Below are 20,650 nucleotides of genomic sequence, written 5' to 3' on the forward strand. Positions count from 1 at the left end.
CTTTGAACACTGACTGCTCCATATAGTACGTGTGTCAGGCACTACGAGCCCCCATCAACGGCGTAGTGCACCATTGGGTTTCCAAGGGAATCAGCACACACAGTGAAATTCAAATACTTCATCCATTAACCTGCTTCTTCGATTTCCTTCAGTTCCTTCACTCCGTATTTATTTATCTATTTCCTTCTCAATGTCTCGTTTATTTCTTCCTTTTTATTTTCATTTTCTGTTGAATCTATGATTAACTTAGCGTCCTTGGGAAAGTGTTCGATGCTGCCCACACAGACTTTCGTGTGTTTTCTGGAATGTTGCGCCTTGTAGGTTGCCCTGAGCAACATCCCACAAGTAAGCAACCTCCATAAGTGCTGCCGTGAGAACCTGAAATTTTACATTCTTGTAGACTGTTTGCTTCTTATGATTTGTGCCTTGAGGGTTTGTAATTTTTTCACTATCTGAGCTTCTCACGACCAGTACAGGGTGGAGGTAAGAATCCACATTTGAAATGGAAGCACCAATTGGAAGGGACAATAATATATGCTGAAGGTGATGGCTGGTAGGGGCTATCAACAGATCAACACGGACTCCTGACCAAGACGACGGTCATGTGCGCGTCACACAAAAACTCACATCCCTGTCGTGGTGATACAATCCAAGCATTCGTATGAAACTACTGAGGAAAACCATGAAAATCCCAGTCAGTACAGCTGATGGTCACTTAACTGTTTCACCGCTAAACCAACCCTGCGCCGAACATGACGGAAAACTAGTGAACACTCCTGCTTCGTACTCAGTAGGCGCGGGATTCGAATCCTCACAAGGAAGTCGAATATTCTGAGAAGGGTTTCTCGTGTTTTCAGTGAAACACCATAAGATAAGTCACGACCACTTCATTTCAATAAAAATCACAACTATATTTATGACCTCAAAAGTTGAACGAGAGTTTTTAAATGACCAAATATGTTACGTCAAGATTGTGAATGTGTCGCATCACGACAAGTTGCTGAACGTTGCAGGTTCTTCCAAAGTAATTCTGTCTAGGTCGGGGAGTCTGAAATATTGTTCCGCTACCTTCTGCAACGTGGTATTATATTTGCCTCAGCATTTAAGCCGAGAAAGAAAGCCAAGTAGACAAAAGTAACTTTTCAGAGTGAGCGCTGTGTATAGTAGGAATTCCAAAGGTTGTGTAAATACACACAGCCCTGAAGATCTCAAAGCTTCAGATACTGAGAAAGAAAACGGATGTTCCGGACGATTCTCTACGGAAGAACTGGTTCCCTCCCCACCCATATATATTTCGTTTGTTATTTTCGGCCTACGGGTAAACTATAAAACTGCCCATGTTCCTGAGCAACAGACGAGTGGGGGTAAAGCTCTATGTATCCTTACCCTCGTTACTAGTAGGAAAGAGTGGTCAATTACACGTTCTGGCCATTTTTAACCTGGTAGCAGAACGTCGAAAAATTAGCATTCCTACCGCGCATTTCGGAGGTTCCAGTTTAAATCTCTGACTCAGATTTTCGTGGTCTTCCTAATAACCTTCGTACAAAAACCGGGAAAGATCTTGAATTAGAACACCTCTCAGTTCGCTATAGTGCCAAGGTTTTAAGAAAGTGTGCAGATATATCTCCACTCTCCCATCGTGGCGTGATGCTTTGGCACCGGAAAAACTTTCCAATTTCAGTTTTCATTTTTTTTGCTTTATCGATGGCTGATATCGATCAGCATCACTAGATCGACTCCAAAGATCGCACAGCTCATGACACCTCATCGCTGTTTGCAAGTAACCCAGGGACGTAATAGGGCGTTTAAATGACGGCTGACCCCTTAAAACACAGTAGCAATTGTATGTGTCAACTGCTCTGACATTTACTAACCCTGCATCTTGTTCACAGCTCCTATTTAAGATTCCATATGATTGTAAGAGTAAACAGCGATTATTTCCCTAAACAGCATCATTAACCAATTGATCTTTATAACGGACACGCGTTGTATTATTTTAAGGTAGGAACTGAATTTTTAAATATTATTTACATGGACTTTGGTCTTCAAAGACACACAATATGTTGATATAACATCCACATTACGAGAATAATATACATCATCTTAGTTTCAGCACTGTCATGGTATGAGTGTAACAGACACTTAATGTAGCTGAAAACAGATAGAACACTTGAACTCTACAGAGTCCCTGAAACAACTCGTTTAGTTATACAGCTACAGTTAAAATAATATAACAAGTATATACGCATATGTGCAGAACAGTTCGGCAAACATTCATGGCGACGTTAATATTTTCAGTACACAATAGGTTAAAATAAACAACTTCATGAAACAGAGTATTTCCAACTTTAAAAGCTGACAGCACGCCAACCGAGCCAAATTTCTTTCAGGTTCATTTTAATATTATCCTGCCATCTACGCACGCATTTCTCGTCTCTGCCAATCGTGCTACTAACAGTTTTAAACAAGAACCAGACTACTGCTAATTCAGTTTCTTTCCGGAAACATAGGCCTACATAGAATTGCAAAACTGAGGACATCACCTTGCATAAAGCTCAATATCTTGTCCCGACCACAAGCCATACCACAGTAATAAAATGTAAATGCATGCTTCCAATGTACTTTAAATATATTTAACACGTTTAAATTTTAAAATGTTTACTAATTACTGCAAAGAAAATATAAAGATCATAGCCGTTAACTGTACGCGTTACTTCGCCGAGCTATGGCTTAAAAGGGTTAATATGAGTTCTCTGTTCGAAGCCGGTGACATACTAACGCAGAAATGACTTCGAGTATTTCTAAGAATAACATTTTTCTGTACAAAAAAAAAAAGATTGCAACAAAGTTCTATGTCTGCTTTGCAGCCTTCGAACTAGACCGAATGCGTGAAGTACTAATACTGGGTACAGAGCTGTAAAACACGTTTACTGCGACACGAAAAATATCCTGCCGATTAAACTGAAATTTCCTTGTAAACCAGAGAGCAGATCCGCATATTCAGCGTCTGTGTCGTCTTCTCTGTGTCGAAAGGTTATGACTTACGTGATATTAGTACATGGTATGTCTATCATATTCTTTTGGAACACAAAGGTTTATTACAGTCCTTACAAAAGCCCACGATCTGACCCTATCCTGAATCAACTGATGCACTTCACATATTCAAAAGCTATTTATCTACGACATAATTCGTTGCTATCTTCTCCATAACGTTCCTTTACCTCAGCTATCTCAGTGGCGGCATCTTTAATAGGATCATTATATCTGTGTATGATGGAGAACGCCATCAAAAATTATTTTCATTTTCAGAAATGAGATGTAACATACAACTGGATTGATCATATTCGAATAGCAGAAGATAAAAGTTAACAAAACATTATTAAAATCGAAGGGAAGATTGTTCCTTGTTTAATTAACGTGGCTTTTCACATCGCATTGGCTACGCACAATCGAATGACAGAATGGCGAGTAAATGATGAAATAACAATTATGTTAATGAAAGTAATCGTGGCCTGTTTCAAGAAACACTCGCAAAAATACGAAAACCTCCAATACTGCCAGTCACTGTGCCACGTTTCGAACCCAGAATATTTCGAATACGAAGTAAATTCCTAACCATCCGACGATATCTTTCGGTCTAAAAGAAAAAGGGATCCAGAAAGACCAAGAAATTGACAGAACAATGTCAAGAATTATTTGCCGGAACATATCAACGCAGATGAACAAGATGAATCATCACGCCTTGAATTATTTTGTGGTCTAAAAGTGTCGAACCTGTTATTCATCGCGCGTTTTGGCTGAAAGGTAACATTATGAGAATGCCGAGGCTCAGTATTTGCCCAGCACAATAGCAGAGTGCGTAGTAAAAGAGCAGCGGACAACCCACAATCGGAACCAACAAACAAGCGAGACACGACGGGGCAGAACAAAACGAGGCGCGAGAGTTGTCGGTCCCGTTATGACCCTATCGCTCGCGGCGACACAACTAGTCATTAAAACATTCGATTTCAAGCCTGGTTCACAACGTGCGTTGAACTGACGACATCATTCGACTGATTGGCGTATTCTTCTGAGAAGCGCAATTATACTTCGCAAAACGGACGGAATATTTGGGCCTGAGGGACAGTTAGAGGAAGATGGAGACAACCGCACAATGAGGAGCTTCGTGACGTAATTTGTTCTGTTCACAAAATATTACTGTAAATATCACAATGCATGGGGAAAATTTAGAAATGCCTACGAAATTTTATTCTGAAAATTTCAAGGGAAGACCGCGCCGTAGACGGAGGGATAATATTAAAATGAAAGTAGAAGGAATTTGTGACCAGCTGATCTTGTCAAAAACGACTTTGTTACACGGAGTTAGTTAGTAGAAATATCTGGTTCGAACCTCTGCTGGGTTACCGGTGATCCTAACTCTGGTTCGTCGCGGTTTCAAGAACAAAGGAGTAGCGCCTTTAAAATCCTTAACCATTCATAACTTTTCAACAATGTTCAGCACTAAATAACATCTGCATCTGAATCAATCAATCAATCAAACTCTGCCAGCCCGCTCAGTAACACCGCATTCTGTAATGCTTTCTTTCTTCTTTCTTAATTTCCTTAATTTTTTCAATTTTTTTTTAAATTTTTTACCTTTCTTCGATTCTACCATTCATCTTTTGTTTCCTACTCCACTCCACCACGCTATTTCTTCTCCATTTCATATTCGCTGCTTCCTTCTCTCTTCCCTTCATTTTAACGGGGAGCATGTGTTTGGAAAGCTTATCACAAGAACACATGCTCCGCGGATAACAGAACCATCCAGTGCCAGAGGTCGTTAAACCAAAGGACTGTAACGGTCCCAGGACTGGTCCTCATATTGAATTGCCATGGTCTCTGCCTTACACGAGTTTCGTTTCTTTCTTCGTTAATCACACACAACAGAACTTCGTCTTTGAAATTCCGACTGAGGTAAAGAAATTTAATTAAAGGTCAACTTTTGAGGTCAGCCTGTTTCATGTGTATATGAGTGTCGGGGGGCGGGGATTGTATGAATGCAATAAATATTAACATGGACATGACATTTATTGCTATAAAGAAGATTTTATTTCAGAATGAGCCGACAGTCGCGAACTGGGATTTGTATTTTTTGTGGTACTTACCGGTAGGATGAACCTACACATTTCTTGGTAAGACGCACACAATACATTAAATATCCGTTACCGAAAGTGGGAGACCAACGGAAGATTAATTAAGGACAAAGCTCCTATGAAAAACGAAAACTAAAACATCATGACCCCACGACCAACCACCGACCCACCAACAAAACAAACCGTATTACTCTGCCACCTTGTATGTATTAGCAGAAACACTGAACTCCATTGATGCAAACTTCCCCAGCTGAGGGGTTTAGAGAAACCAAATGTTATGGCCACTTCTTCAACTTACGTTCACCCCGTTGCTATGGACAGGATTTAAAATAACAAGCAAAACACGCAAATGTAAATCCCATTTATCGAATGAGGACTCTACTTAACACGTAAATGCTACACGGATGAAGTCTAAAATGTTAAAACTTTATCTTCAGGGCAAATTTATCTATCCAAAGCAATACAACTTCAGTAGTTTGCTTAGTTGCTTGCTTTATCTAATGAACTTTTCTCATCTGAATTCCTTTTATAGCTGCAAATGATGAATTGGGGAGGATATGGAAGGAAGCGGTCACGGTCTATTTAAGATATTAGTGCTAACATGCGCCTAGAGTGAGAAAAATCACGAAACACTTTAAGAAAGTCAGGAGGTCATGCCTCTGGGCTGAAAGTCAAATCAGGGACATCAATAATAAGAGCCCGGAATGATAAATATTTAACTCAGAGATTAGGTAAACTCAGCTGCCTAATATTTCAATATTACAGTACGTCAATCAAATATTCTAAGACATGAGTTCCCGTTATTAATATAAATCTCACAGCTCTTGTTAATAATCCTCAACTTTGGCCCACATAACATTTATTAAACACATTGCACAATCTTTCTGTGGATTAAACCCCCTGATGAGAGTTCAGTAAATTTCTTGTCAGAGATTAGTAACTGTCAGAAGATCGAAACAAACCCGTCAATCTGTTGCGATCTCTCTTGCATCGCGTTTTGTCGTATCACAGCATGGGATTGATCAGCAACGTGTGCCATCAATACGCCAACAGCGAGTAAGTATTCCAGGCGTTCTTTGCACAATAAAATACACGCATAATGTGTATGAGGCCTGTGCCTGGCCGTATTTTTCTCCACTCAGTAGCCACTGGAATAAATTCACCCTTACGTTCGTACAGTTTACTCAACTTTCACAAGTGACACAACAGGAAAATTTGTAGCTTATTTATCGACGCTTTTTCAGTAGCTCAGACTATATAGCGTCGTACAACAGGTAAAATGACAGTGGCACGCAAATGTCACGTCCCGGTTCCTGGTAGCAAAGACGATAGTACAAGGAAGTTGGTTTTATTACGTAGCATTCCTTGACTTGTAACAAAAGAACTCGCAGCGTTTGGCAATGAGTCATCCAGTGTATTTAAATCTATAGGTTTTTAGATAAAAGACACGAAAATGAATTAGACTACAGTGAACAGACGCCGAGTAATCCCCGATTTTAATCTTCTCTTCACTGTCTCGAAGTAGCATTTCGTACATTATTTCACCAGTCATTGAACTTTGCCACATTTTCAAACGATTTATTACCTGTCTTTACATTGTCACGTTGTCCTAAAATATGGAGACGAGACGTGAACATATGCCTCGTTTTATCTCCGTTTATATCCGAACCAGAACCAAATTCCTTGTTAATATCTAGTAGGCTAGAGGTTACACGTTTTTCTTTAGCCCTCTGACGCCCAATAAATTAATATTATCAGCACAGATCCGAAGATAATGTGTCCTTTTCAATTATTTAGGCCTACGCCCTGATTTTTCGGACCTTCCTTGCATCTGCCGCAAAGAGTTTTGTTATTTCTTCATTATCTAAACGTGATTTGTGGTGAAACGTTACCTTAAGTCCCTGTTCCAGCAGCACATCTGCAGTTGTCGGTGAGTTACACGGGCTGTGGGGCAGCCCAAGGTCCTCGTCATCCTCACTCGTGCAGTCTCCTCGACCCCTTCGACGTCTTAACGCGTCCAACAGTTCCGCCTGAAACATAGACGACCAGCACTGACTTCACACTCGGAACGTGGACCGGACGAACACTATAAATGTCATGTAATCGGGGTCGCACTATCTTCCCTCTTTTTGAATTACTGTCATCAACATTTCATTACGACGAGCTTCTTAACTTGTAAACGCCAGATATTATTACGGTGATCAGATAAAAGAGGATGAAAAACGCTGGACACGTATCTCGCATGTGAAAGATAACGAATGTTTCAAACATTTAATCAGACATCCTGAAAGAAAATTACCATTTGAAAGGCCTAGGCGCATACGGAATAATAATATTAAAATAATTAACCTTTCGGTGCAATACCAGGGCGGGGAAATTTTTTGGCTAGCTGAACGAGTCCAGAAGAACTTCGTTCCATGAAGTTACTCTTCAACATTACGAACATGACAGCAGTGTAAGTTGTAGAGTGAGAACTGTATATAACTGCATAAGGTGCAAGTAGTCTACTGTATTATTTATTATTTAGTGTTCTGTCAGACGACAGGTCCATATGAACAGGATCCTTCTATCCTTTTCTCGGACTGGGACCTGTTCATATACGTTCTTGGCAGATGATCCAGAAGTGGTTTGCCATTGCCTTCTTCTGTGTGTGAATGGAGTAATTGTTGGGATGCCCCCGGAGGAAAACTCCGTGTTGCCTAGACCACGGCCTTGCCCAACACAAGTTATAAATTCGGGCACCGCCGGGAATCGAACCCGAGACCCCAGGATTACAAGGCCAGCGTTCTAACCGCCAGACCACCGTGGCGGTATGAGTCTACTGTATACGAGCATAAAAAGTTATGTACATGTTTTTTAAACAAAAACAATTCCGTTATAAATGACGAGAGAAACGGAATCTATTACAAGCCACACAGCTATTTCTTAGGGTATGTTATGATCTGGGCTGAGTAACTGATAGTTGTCCAACGTTTCGGCAAACACTGCAGTTACCATTTTCAGAATGAATGTGTACTGTCAGCCCAAAGATTCACTACCACGTTGACATGGAGCCCGCTACTGATAGTAAATATCCAGAAACACACACATCTAGTACACATACTTGTATTACACGTCATTCAGATCCATATTAATATTATCCTACCGGCTCTGATTACGTCTAGCAAGTTATTTTGTCTACCTTATTCTTGTTAAACAATACATTCTTCCAGAAAGCCATTCACAAGTGAGGCAAAATTATTAACGCAGCTTAAACAATAGAATGACACGGTTAAAAAATTAACACGACTTATATAAGAGAATTAACGTACCCAAACAATGCTCCAGCATTTCGTGATGGCCGTCATAATACGGCGAGATTGCTGCTGCCGCCTGGTGGCAGCTACTGGAGTTCTCATCCCCAAGTAATCACCGATATCTTCATGAGCATTACACACCGCAGATTTTCGCTGTATACTTTACCAGGATTTTATGGCATACTTTGAATTCATGCAGACTGCAATTATAACCCTGGCATTATCGAGGACATGCCTAATTGGACATAAACATTTTATAACACTGAATTTAAATCCAGTTATTGCAGAAGTGGCAATGTTTCAGAAATGTTTCGTCTATTTCATAAACCGATACTTGCATTCAGCAGATCCTGAAATGCATGTTATACATTTAAACACATTCTCTTTTACACTCGGTCACTTGGAGTCGGAAAAATCTTCTTAGGCTGTATTTATTGGACCATTTCTCACTTCCAATCACATATTCCTTCCAAGGCACTACATACAACACGTTGTAAAAATGTATTCTGAAGATAAGAAGCTTTCCGAAGCCGAGGCAGCTTTACACGCCTAACTGCTTTATGCGGTAAAACTGATATCCCAATGAGTCATATTTTCTCGAACATAACCCAGCAGGCTAGCTTAGAGGTAATGCTCCACACTATTATTCCTAAAATATCCAGTCAGGTAAATGTGATTTTCACCATTCTCTCAAGGGGAACGCTGGGATAGTAGGCCTATATATCGAAACATGCATCAACCTCCGACATCCGAATTCCTATGCACTAGTCATTCATTATCACCTTCCGTCCCATTCGGTGTTTTGTAAACTTTGTATCTGAAACAGTGTCACTAAATATCCTATAAAATAATGAATCAGTCAATCAATCAATCCTAAAATGAATTCATAAAACAACCATTTAACCACCTTGACAGCTTTCAGACCAATGTAGAAAATACGTTCCTTCGTTTGCTTGTTTAACGGCGGTTTTGAACTGATTAGGTTATAGACCTGTAACGTTGAAGGACAGACGCTTATGAGTTAAACTTATGCATTTAAACTGACGTGTAAAGATGGTGGTTTATTCAAAAGTAAATAAACTGGATAAAAACCTTGTAAGAATTAAAAATTCAGCGTTGTTAATTGACTTTCATGATAGAAACACGTTAAAATAGTAAATTTCGACATCCTTCACGCCTAACAAAAAGAATAGAATAATGTGGTGGCGGTTTCACCACATTTGGAAGTTTCGCTCGAGCCCCACTCACATACAAAAATGAGCAGACTGACAGAATGCACCGTAATAAGTCGCGTCATAATATTGGCCTACAAACACTTGTTATAAATTCGACGCGCCGAATGCTTGCTTAATAGTCTGTGATGAAACTCGACTCGTTCAGATTACATCTTCAGAAGTTACATCGTTACCTAATTAAGTAATCGCATTACAACTTTCTACCCATCCCGCGACAGCACGTCACAGCCATTACAGGGTCTTCACACGCGTCACACAATCTGCCTAACTTCACTCGCCTTCTTAAAGACATCGGCTTTCTAACGGCTACCACAAAGACCAGAATGGTTCGCCTTTACGTCTTCAGTCCGAAAACGTTAAGATAAAAACACAGAGCCCACAACGCTAAAGGCAGGTTTGTCTTACACATTACGGAAAGCACGTAACTGGGAAATTTAAGAACAGGATGCTGAAAACAGAGAAGAAGTGAACGGAAGTCAGAGAAACTGCAGGGTTTCATCGCTTGTATTATTAGGATTATCTAACCAAGGATAATGAGATGGGTGGGGAATGTAGCATGCATGTATAGATAATAGTCTGAAAATCTGAGGGGAAGAGACCACTTGGGAGAAATGCGCGTAAGGTAGAGAACAGGCTAATGGCATTATAAAAGAGTGTGTGAGATTGTGGATTGGCATCACCAAGTTCAGACAAGGTTAGCGGTAGGCTCTTGTGAATAAGGTACTGAACATTGGGATTACAAAAGAAAATCGGGCTGAGCGGCTAACAGCTAATCAAAAGGGGTAACTTCGAAATATTTCTGGAAAACGATTCACCTAATTTTATGGTACAGTCTTCTTCTACGGAACTCAAAAAGTGAGTTGCCGTGTTCACAACTTCCAGCCACTGGGCCCTATGCTGAACCAGACAAATCCATTCCACGCCCTTATTTCGCCTAGTCATTGAATATGTGCGCTGCTGGTAATTCATATAACTTGTCCCTGTCAACAGCGCATTAGTCGCGTTTACCTCTAACCAGACAACCGAAGGTCCAGCCTTCACAGAAGCCCGTCACTAGACCCCATCCAAAGTCCCTAAACTAAATCTTCTTCACACCCTATTTCTGTAATTTGAATTTTAAGGTCACGCAAAAATATCCAAGTCTTAAGTCTTTGTACAAATTCGTAACAGAATATTTTAGACCTCTTACGATGAGTGATTCTTAGCCCCACGCCCAACCTCCAAGTTGACCATGCCTCGAATAGTTATTCAACCTAACTAATCGCACATACTCTCAACTTCAAAAGTGAAAGAATGGTGAAAGACGTCTCGTATTACAGCAATGCAACAACGACCGAAGTGATGTAGCTTAATCAACACCTTTGGAGTGCCAATGTTCTCCAGAGTTCACCTTTCCAGTCGTGTTTTAATGAACGTAATCTTTGCTGTCACACGACGTAGATAGACAATTTCCTATAATACCACACCTCGCCCACAGATAGCCTAATTTAAAAATACATTGTATTTACTAAGTTTATCGCTTCACAAACACTAGAACAGATCCCCCAACTTGCACTGCGCATTCTTTCACACAGCTTTATGCACTAACCATTCATTTATTTCAAATCAACACTTCATCGCATAAGTTTAAACATAGGCGTATATGGGATTACACAATTCACATACACTGTTATCGGCGGTACGACATTTTCACACATGACAAACCCTTCGTAACTTGCATCAGGGTCAAACTGTACGATTACAAGACGCCAGCCGCTGTAACGAAATTCCGTGCTCCTTCGATCAGACCCTCACACACAGAACTGGAAGCAGCAGGCCATGGTATCTTGTAACAATTGTACACATGTTACCATCGCCTGGTGGCCAACCACATCGACGGAAACTGCAGTCGTAGCACTCCGGAAACATGGGGGTCACCTAGCCGCAGATATGCAGGACGTAAACGGAGCAAAACGGGAGGCCTACAGGATTGAAATTCTACATTGAATTTGATAATACAGAATCTACTATAAAAATTTGTGATTAGTCGTTGTCTTCAAAAAATGACGTCATCAACAATGTCAACATATATTTGTTTACTCAGCATTGTTGTGAAACAACGATGCCGTGTACATCACAACAATGCCGAGTAAACAAATAACGCTTAGTACCAAGCCAGTCGCATTATCACTGCTCCAGAAGCAGCACATCGTCTCCGAACAGCGACGTAAAGAACTAAAACATCAGAACTATTTAAGAAATGAAGAAAAGTGAAGACGTTACCAACACCAACAAGGTAATCTGATACTGATAATAATATTCATCCAAGTCAAACTGATCATTCAAGAAAACTTACACTGTTAAACGAGACCATATTAACAACACACGTAGAGAAACAGACGAAGATTTGCAAGGATGGGGTTGAAAGTAGATAGTTGACTAACCAAGAACAGTTGGCCTCTGAAAAGCGACGTAAAGAACTAAGTTGCAGACCTATTTAACAAATAAAGAAGAACGAAGGGAGACTTGCATTGATAAACGTAGAAAAACATATACAACAAGAACAGAATAGAAAAAAAAGAAAAAGAAAAAACAGAAGAATATTAGCAATGGTGTTGCTGAACGTAGAAAGTTGACTGATCAAGAACAGATGGCCTCTGAACAGCGACGTAAAGAACTAAAACATCAGAACTATTCAACAAAAAACAGATGAGAAAAAAAAGACTTGCAAGGGTGGGTTCGGAAGTAGATAGTTAACTAACCAAGAACAGTTAGCCTCTGAAAACCGTCGTAAAGAACTAATCCATCAGATCTATTTAACAAATAAAGAGAAACGAAGGGAGAGTTACATTGATAAACGTAGAAAAACGTATACAACAAGAACAGAAGAGAAAAAAAAGAAAAAGAAAAAAACAGAAGAATATTAGCAATGGTATTGCTGGACGTAGAAAGTTGACTGATCAAGAACAGATGGCCTCTGAACAGCGACGTAAAGAACTAAAACATCAGAACTATTCAACAAAAAACAGAAGAGAAAAAAAGGAGACTTGCACGGGGGTTAGTTTAGTGTCTTACTCAAGATTTTAAAACGCAACCTAACCACTTCGGGGGGTTGGGCAAGTGTTTAAACCCCCCATTCGGGAGGGATAGTTTAGTTTCTTACTCAGGGGTTAAAACACTTGAATGAGACACTAAACTAACTCCCCTTCGTGACTAACCAAGTTTGGTTGCGTTTTACAAACTTGACCAAACCCCTTAGGAGCTCCGAAAGGAGCGCCCTGCTCTAGTATAGATAAAAATTCCTCCGTCTTTGGTGTTCTGCACTCTCCAATTTGAGAACAAGAACACCGTATGTTAATTCTTCGCCGGCTTCATGTAACGTACATCTCCCGACAATTCGAACGTCACACTATAACATATGGCAAATATTAGAATTTATAAAGCTCTTCAATGTGTTCATATATAGCTAAATGCAAAATGAAGAGTGTTTGGTGTTTGGCCTCTATTCCCGAATACGTCTACATGGCGTGGTGCTTGAATACATGTGTAACTTTTACCTTATTATGTAATTTTCCCTGTCCGCTTGTTACTTTCTCTCTCTTTTGTCCAAATACGTATTTTCCATAGCCTTTATGTCCCCTTCAAAAAATCCAAACTCTTCCTTTACTGTGACAGATGAAGTTTCACACGAACATAAAACAGAATATTGAATTACAACTTTGTGTAATTTCATCTCCGGGTTTTCGGATTTTACCTAGTGTTTAGAATGGGTCTCTCACCCTAAGGGATACAGGCGGATACAGAAAGTTTGAAAACAGGGTGCTGACGAAAATATTTTGACTTAAGAGAAAAGTTGCAGAAAGCTGGAGAAAATAGATTAACGAACTCCACAGCATGTGAAGAAAAAACCTGTCTTTGATGCTTATTACGTGCCACACCACGAAGACGTGTGGGGTAGTGGAGGTACAGCACCTCTCTTTCTTGACTTCGGCCCCATATGGAGGTGAATGGTCAGCTTCAAGCCCCGGCCGTTTTAACGCCAGGGAAAGACCCATAAAATATTATGGTGATCAAATCAAGGACGATAAGATGGCGTGGCATTGTAGGGAAGATGAGTAATACTGTACTTAAATTTTCGTCGTAAAAACTACAAGGAACAGGCAGAATAGACTACAGGGAAAGGCAACGTTTACAATCTATTTGAAAGAATGCGGGCGTGGCGATATGAAGTGGATTCGGCTTTATCAGGGTAGGGTCCAGTGATGTATTCGTAAAAACGATACCATAAAGGGTGTGGAATTCCTTAATCACCGGAGCGGCTGTTAGCTTCTACAGAAGGAATCTGCTGCATGCAGTTCGGTTTTTTACGTTACCATTATTTACATTCATATGTAAAATCTCAGATGACGGCATATGCAGTTACGGCCTGCAAAATAATGTGACTATTACAACTTTTGGGACTGTCGTTCAGCGAACGATTTTCAAGGAAGGTATCCTACAGCAAAGGATAACCTGCTGTATTTATAACTGGACTGGACTACAACTTTCCATTCGTCACTCCCGACTACATGTTAGAACCTTACTTCATTAGCTACAGACAACTGCTAGTTTAACGAAAAAAAAGTCGGTAAACCGGTAAGTACTGATTGTTCCTTCAGTAAGACGGAAACCAACATAAAAGACGAAGGGGAACGGTAATCGGCCGGGCATAAAAGGTGTCAACATTCTAAACCTGCTTAGCAGGTTTAATTCAACCTACAGAAACTGAGACGTTCCCATCTGGGCTATAACGGTGCCAAAGACTTGGACGCAGTTCGTCTTTTCAAAGGGGCAATTAACACGCGTACGAGTATGTTGCATGTCGCGTTACAGAAAGACAGACAGTCTTCGCGAAAAATCAATTGACTCGCCAAACAAAATTATGCCACAACTGAAAGTGAAGTTGGGCGGAAGTGACCCTACGTATTTGTGTGCGAATCTGCGTGTTGTCCTGTGAAGGTACAGGTCTTATAATTATCCTCGCACAATCTGAGACATGAAGCCTGCGTGCAGAGGATTTGCCTTACCACGTACTAATTATTAACATATTTACATGGTGATTTTATCCTGGATCCTGGTGATAAAACACCTAATTTCAAACCATAACTCTGTGTAATACATCGTAATCATCAACCCCGCCAGTTTTATCCTATGATTTCTTCAGGTAATTGAACCAAATGATGAAATTACTGCCACATTCGCCTTTTTTGACACTTGAGCCGTTGTTCCTTACACTTGCGCGTGAAACGAACTTGGAACTGGGAGATCGTGTTCATCTGCCGTCAATCTACCTATCCATTCGTCTGCTTACTTTATGTCCGAAAATAATTGTCCATCCCCGGCAGAAAGAAGGAAAACACACGTCACACTATATCAGGACATGGAGCATACATTTCGAAATGGTGATTACATGACGATGAGAGTATATAAACGAGGTTCTGGAATGCATTATGCAGCCCACGCATCGAACGGTAGTGTCATGTCTGCTGACATTAAACACATATCGGTCACGTTTCCCTTATTAAGACAACATATATGTGGGCAGTTTAAAATATTCTTGATGTGTACGTATAAAGACAGCTCATTTTCATCTGTGTTTAGTGGGTAGGGTTACAGTTAAGCAGCTGCGAAATCTTTGGATACAGCGACTTCCTTTTCCCCACTGTAAGCCAGTCACCTTCACATTCTGTGTAAAACCCCTCACCGTAAAAACCAAAAGTTTACAAAATATCAAACATTTTTATTACGATCAAACGATGTAACGCTTAGCGGGGAAAATAAATACGTAAAAATTTTGCTTGTAAAACACGAAGGAAACAGATCATTCGGAATACCGAAGTGCAGATGGGATGATAATATCGAAATAGGTCGAAAGCACAAAACAAGTGAACAACACGTTAGAGACCCTTATTTGTATTCCGTAGTTCAAGGCCACTTCCGGCCATTCCAAAGTAATCATAATGATCAAAATTATCAGGTAAAAAAAGCAACGGAGAAAAATTAACCCAACAAACAATACAAATATATGTTTCTCGCTATGAAGAACGCAAATCGGTAAGAATTGGGGAGGGGGGGGGGCAATGAATTCTGTTTCTCGTGTGCTAACACAACTCCGTAATGTTCGGCACCAACTTTTCACTCCGATACTGGTTTGTCATTATCGGTTTACCTATCTCACAAGGCATAGAAGGTAGCCGTCGTAGCCTAATTTAATATGCTATTACAGTGCCTGGAAGGATGTAGAAAAAACACGAAAACCTCAATCATGATTGACAGTCTCCGGGCCGAAATATGAACCCGGAAACAAAGCACAGAGAAGTTGTGGCAGATAATGGACTGTGATCACATTACACAATAATGGAGATCCATCGGAAGACGTAACACCACGAAACTGAAAGCCTTGAACTCTACGTCTCGTAAGCACTAGCAAGCATTCGCACAAGAATTTACAGGGCTGCCACCGCCACAGAGGTTCACACACGTGCTGCCAACATCAAACGACAAATTTCATAGGCCTTTTACAATGCCTGAATTTAATCTTATGTTTTCGCATATGGGCGACAAAGGGGGTGTGCATTCTGTAAACAAACAGCAGAAAACGGCACATTTTACCACGACGAACAGCGTTGCTATACATAAATTTAATTGCAAATGAAGCGTATGTCATATAAACTTGTTCCTCTGTGCGTGTAAAGAGAAGAGACTTACAGCTGTTTCACACATCCGGGACAAACCTTCTGTAAAATGTCGAAATTAATAAACAACAGACACGCTGATCCTCTGGCCAAATGTGCACACTGTTTCAGGTTTATCTTGAACACAAACAGGCACGAGGACATAATTCACAAAGTCGAAGAAGGAAGGTAACCAATGAAGTTGTAAGAAAAATGAAAATAAATTCACGACCCTGATGGTACACAGATACTGCAACCCTCCAATGTAAATATTCCTGACAATTACACCGCGAAAACTCTTGCGTCAAACAACCCTTCCCATGAATATGAAATCCCCCCCACCCCCCAAATCACAAAAATTCACGTTTCATGTTTAAATAAATTTGAAACCTTCGCATAAATGACATCTTGATAGCTTGCAATGGTAACGACAGATCCGTAGCTTTCAACACGTATTCCTCGCACCGCTCGGATCTTCACTTCACTTCACTTCACACACGCACGACGAACGCATCGTAACCGGTGCTACCCACAGCGCCACTGCGGTATGTGAGCTTAGTGGAAGCTGGACCCACCGTGCATGACTCACTGTCGGCACCGAACCAACCAACCAACCAACCAGGAACGTGAGTCAGGATTGACCGAAGCAGTCGGCTTCTGTTTATTTTTCTCAAATGCTACATTCCAGCCTGTATCAGATCGGAAACAACGTGACACCCACCACGGTATCTAAAGCTAAGGTGAGCACACGCACTGTTTCGAAGTGAATACGGACTGCACAAGAATTTGCGTGCTTCAGGAAACCCTAAGGCTCAATTTTACCCTGCCTTCAAACGCGTCACTGGACCACAGTCAGCTAAATCCAACACACATCATCACACCCAATTTATTCAAAGTGCGTTACATTATTACATAATCAATTACGTTCGGGAAAGCGTCATTACATATAAATTAGAAAAATTCGGGCATACAGGTATACGGCATTTGAGTTATGCTCGTGTATTCGGCTCCCAAAAAAATCACTTTGCAGTTCAGAATTAGACTTCACGCAGTTTTAATTCTCACAGGCCGGCAGAATAAACTCTGCACTTTCCTGTATCGACGTCGAAGGAGATTACGCGTTTAGACGGAGAAGATTCTTTAGTACACATGCCATCCTGATTCTGTTTCGTCTCAACACGTAAGAAATTCACGCCCTGAACAACTAACTACGTACCGTAGTGGATAAACCTCCACAGCAAAAACAAAAACAACAGAATTCTACTTTTGAGGTGTTTGTCCACTTTGAAGGAAGTTTCTGACGTGCCACGTCCTAAGGTGTGTTAAGTGGCCCACACTCATCCATGCCTCATTCTGTAGAGAAACACGAGACAGTTATGCAGAACTCCCGTTTCTGGAGTCTCTACAACATTTAATTTCTTTGAAAAAATAAACCAACGAGACCTGAACTAAGAGAGGGATTTTAAGATGAATCGAAAGGAGACTTTTTAGAGGTAAGTTAGTGGGGTAATGATATGAAGGAGCTTACGATGGGAAGAACTTGCGGTCCGGGTGAGAAAACAAGAAATACACACACAATTTTGATGAGAAATCTCTTGGAAAACTGCCACTTGAACAACAGCAACGGAGAACGACGGACTTCGTTAGACGGAGCTGTCATTATGACACTTTTTAAAACTGGTGCTAAAATACAAAACATTTTACTGCAAATTCCGCATGTCGCGGAAAATCTGGCTGAGAAACTGCTCCATCCACCAAGGAAGTCACAAAACTGTTGTGGACTTTGGACTTCGGCGTCAAAGCAATGTGAAGTAGTTCGTTCTCATAGAACAATGCCATTTCACGTGACCTGAGCAGTGTCACGATTTTCAGGAATCTGAATGCAGTGGCCCCTCTATCCATGGTTTAACTTCCGTGTTAAATTTGGCCTTTCACCAAGAGGTTCCTACATCGGCTAAAATATTGTTTACTTCAAATTCGAGACCACGTGTCTTCAAAATGCATTATTCGTGGTTGTGTATACATTACTCTATAGCTGTTACTGGTAGCGGGACAATCAAGACTTAGGCCTTAGTTTTTCGTCTTAATAAAATTAAATACGTAATTTCACCGACAATCTCTGAAACAAGTTAAAGTCCTTTACTTAGAGACACGTTTATGTTACCTACTGGTTTCTATATTCTGTCCCCAGTTATTAATAACTCCATGGAACAGAGTCCTTCTTGAGAAGCTATCAGTCGCTAAGTTCGCCAAGAAATTCCCTCTCATGTTAATAAAACCGAATATTCATTACCGTGTTCAAAAGAGCCCTCAAAGTGTCAGTATCACGAATCTAATGAATTCAGTCCACAAAAGTGTTTCCCATTTCCTTAAGATTTATTTAAATCCTACCCTCACATCTATGCCTGGGTATCCCAAAAGGCATCTTCTCTACAGGGTTTCAAACTAAAAATTCGAATAACTATACAACATCGTTCGACAAAACTCGTTTCAGTTTGGTTATTTCTACTCATGACCTTAACATCTGAAAGAATTATCTGTCATAATTCCGGGAAATTTAAGTGACATCCTGCCCTTTGACCTTTCGCGCTAATGACTGTTACGAAACACTGACATTGCAATACAGACATGACAAAGTGCTCTTTCTCACCGTCCGAACAGGCAATTTTTATTTACACGTTGGTAAACCTGAAGGGAAAAGACTTGGGGAAACTTCATTTGTCCGCTGAAGGACTCTTGTAGACGCGGCAATGAACCAGTGAGGTCCTCGAAAGACAGGAAATTTCTTGCCCATCAGAGCGATTGTTACATTTTCCAAAAGGACTCCAGTTCATGTAGTTAGGTGTTCAACGACATCTACCAGAATAAGTTGAGATAATGACATTCATAATCACTGCCACAAATTAGGAGACATAACCTATTATGATTCTTAATGCAATCTGGAGATTTCATTCCACGAACACTTAAAATATTAAAAATGGCGTCTGCATCGAATCTATGGTCGCCCCAGGAATCTCTTCCCTTTTTCCTCATACTTTGCACAATAATCTTTCTTTCGTTACGAAAACTTTCCACCGTTCTTAAACGTTTCCTGCGTTACAGAAATGATAGACGAATTGCCACTCACTCGAACTCCTGGGAGCACCAGCTGTTGGATCGACAGCGAGGACGAACTCTGTGCTGTGTCCAGATCTTCTGAGCTGGAGTGTGGGGTTCGATGCTCTGCAGTAAACACGCTATCGTGGGACACGCTGAGCCCCGAGTGACACGGAAACAGGCCATTCCCACTCCTGCAAAAACAAAAGTCAGAGTCTTGACATGGCACAAGTTAGGTAAGTCTGAGGAAAAGGTAGGCCCAGTATAAAACTTCGAGATTTACAAAGGCAGGGAATTTCTTGCCTAGGTAAGTAACTTTCAACATACCAAGAGAAGCCCTGCAGTAGCTACAGAGTGGATGAACTGTGAATTAACAAACCAGATCTTACACGAAACAGGTTGTGAGGATGTGGATTGGATTTAAGTTAGGTACTTAGATAAAGTACAAGTACGACCTTATAAGAGTGGCCTATGTAAAATAGGTTCCATTCAACGTTACATACTTTTGTTCTAATAAAGCGGTTTCATAAAATAAATACGAAGTTTCTGGAGTACAGATACCTTTCACTTCAAAGTCCCACGTAATTCTGTTACAAACGATGAGAATACATTGATTCTGTAGATTTTTATGTCTAAGATGGAACTTTCTACTCTCATGCTGCCTATAAAACGGATACGAAAAGAAAGGTTTTACAAACTCTAAAAAATTCAAAACTTTCTTAACAAAAGTGAATTCCTTCCATGTACGAGTACTGAAACATTTTACTGGAAAATAAGTCTGCACACAAAACATAAATTTCGGTTTTAATAGTACAAAATAAGTTACTTGTAAAATTCGACGTTTAAAAGTAGGGCCGGCAAACACCAACTAAACTTTTACTCTAAAATACTAAACTAACCGAACTTCAGTCACACGTCGTGTGCTAGTTAAGGCACGGACGCGATACACAGGCGAGAGGATGTCCGGTGTATGTCGGCTGACCGTGACGCTTAATCAAAACATTCGCTTCGACGCTCCTCATGTACAGAGTGTTTCCTTGATCCGGAACCTGAGGGCAAGCCACAGGAACGCAGCTATGACAAGGGACCCGCTTAAAATGAAATGAAAACAACCTTAACAAGCCTCCCGACATAAATCAACTGAATTGAGAACGTTACAATGGGATCGGCACGTTGTTCCACTAACGAAACAAGAAATA

General features: G+C 40.6%; 1 protein-coding gene across 11 annotated transcripts in view; it reads right to left on the bottom strand.

Moving 5' to 3' along the window:
- LOC110829533 (uncharacterized) overlaps nt 1-20,650 on the bottom strand; it is a 108,167-nt gene that overhangs the window by 27,657 nt on the left and 59,860 nt on the right. For 8 of the 11 annotated variants that reach the window (XM_087353962.1, XM_087353967.1, XM_087353965.1 and 5 more), the window contains 2 exons: nt 19,483-19,645; nt 7,025-7,162 (listed from right to left, as the gene is read on the bottom strand). In XM_087353962.1, coding sequence (XP_087210088.1) covers nt 7,025-7,162; nt 19,483-19,645 — 301 coding nt within the window. Of the gene's footprint in view, nt 1-7,024; nt 7,163-8,443; nt 9,246-11,251; nt 11,658-16,745; nt 16,885-19,482; nt 19,646-20,650 lie in introns of those variants that run through there. The other 3 variants (XM_087353971.1, XM_087353969.1, XM_087353970.1) reach the window with 3 other exon arrangements.

Source organism: Zootermopsis nevadensis, unplaced genomic scaffold (assembly GCF_977971745.1).
Source record: "Zootermopsis nevadensis isolate Lab colony 2312 unplaced genomic scaffold, Znev_1.0 Znev_ptg000022l, whole genome shotgun sequence".
NCBI classification, from domain to species: domain Eukaryota; kingdom Metazoa; phylum Arthropoda; class Insecta; order Blattodea; family Termopsidae; genus Zootermopsis; species Zootermopsis nevadensis.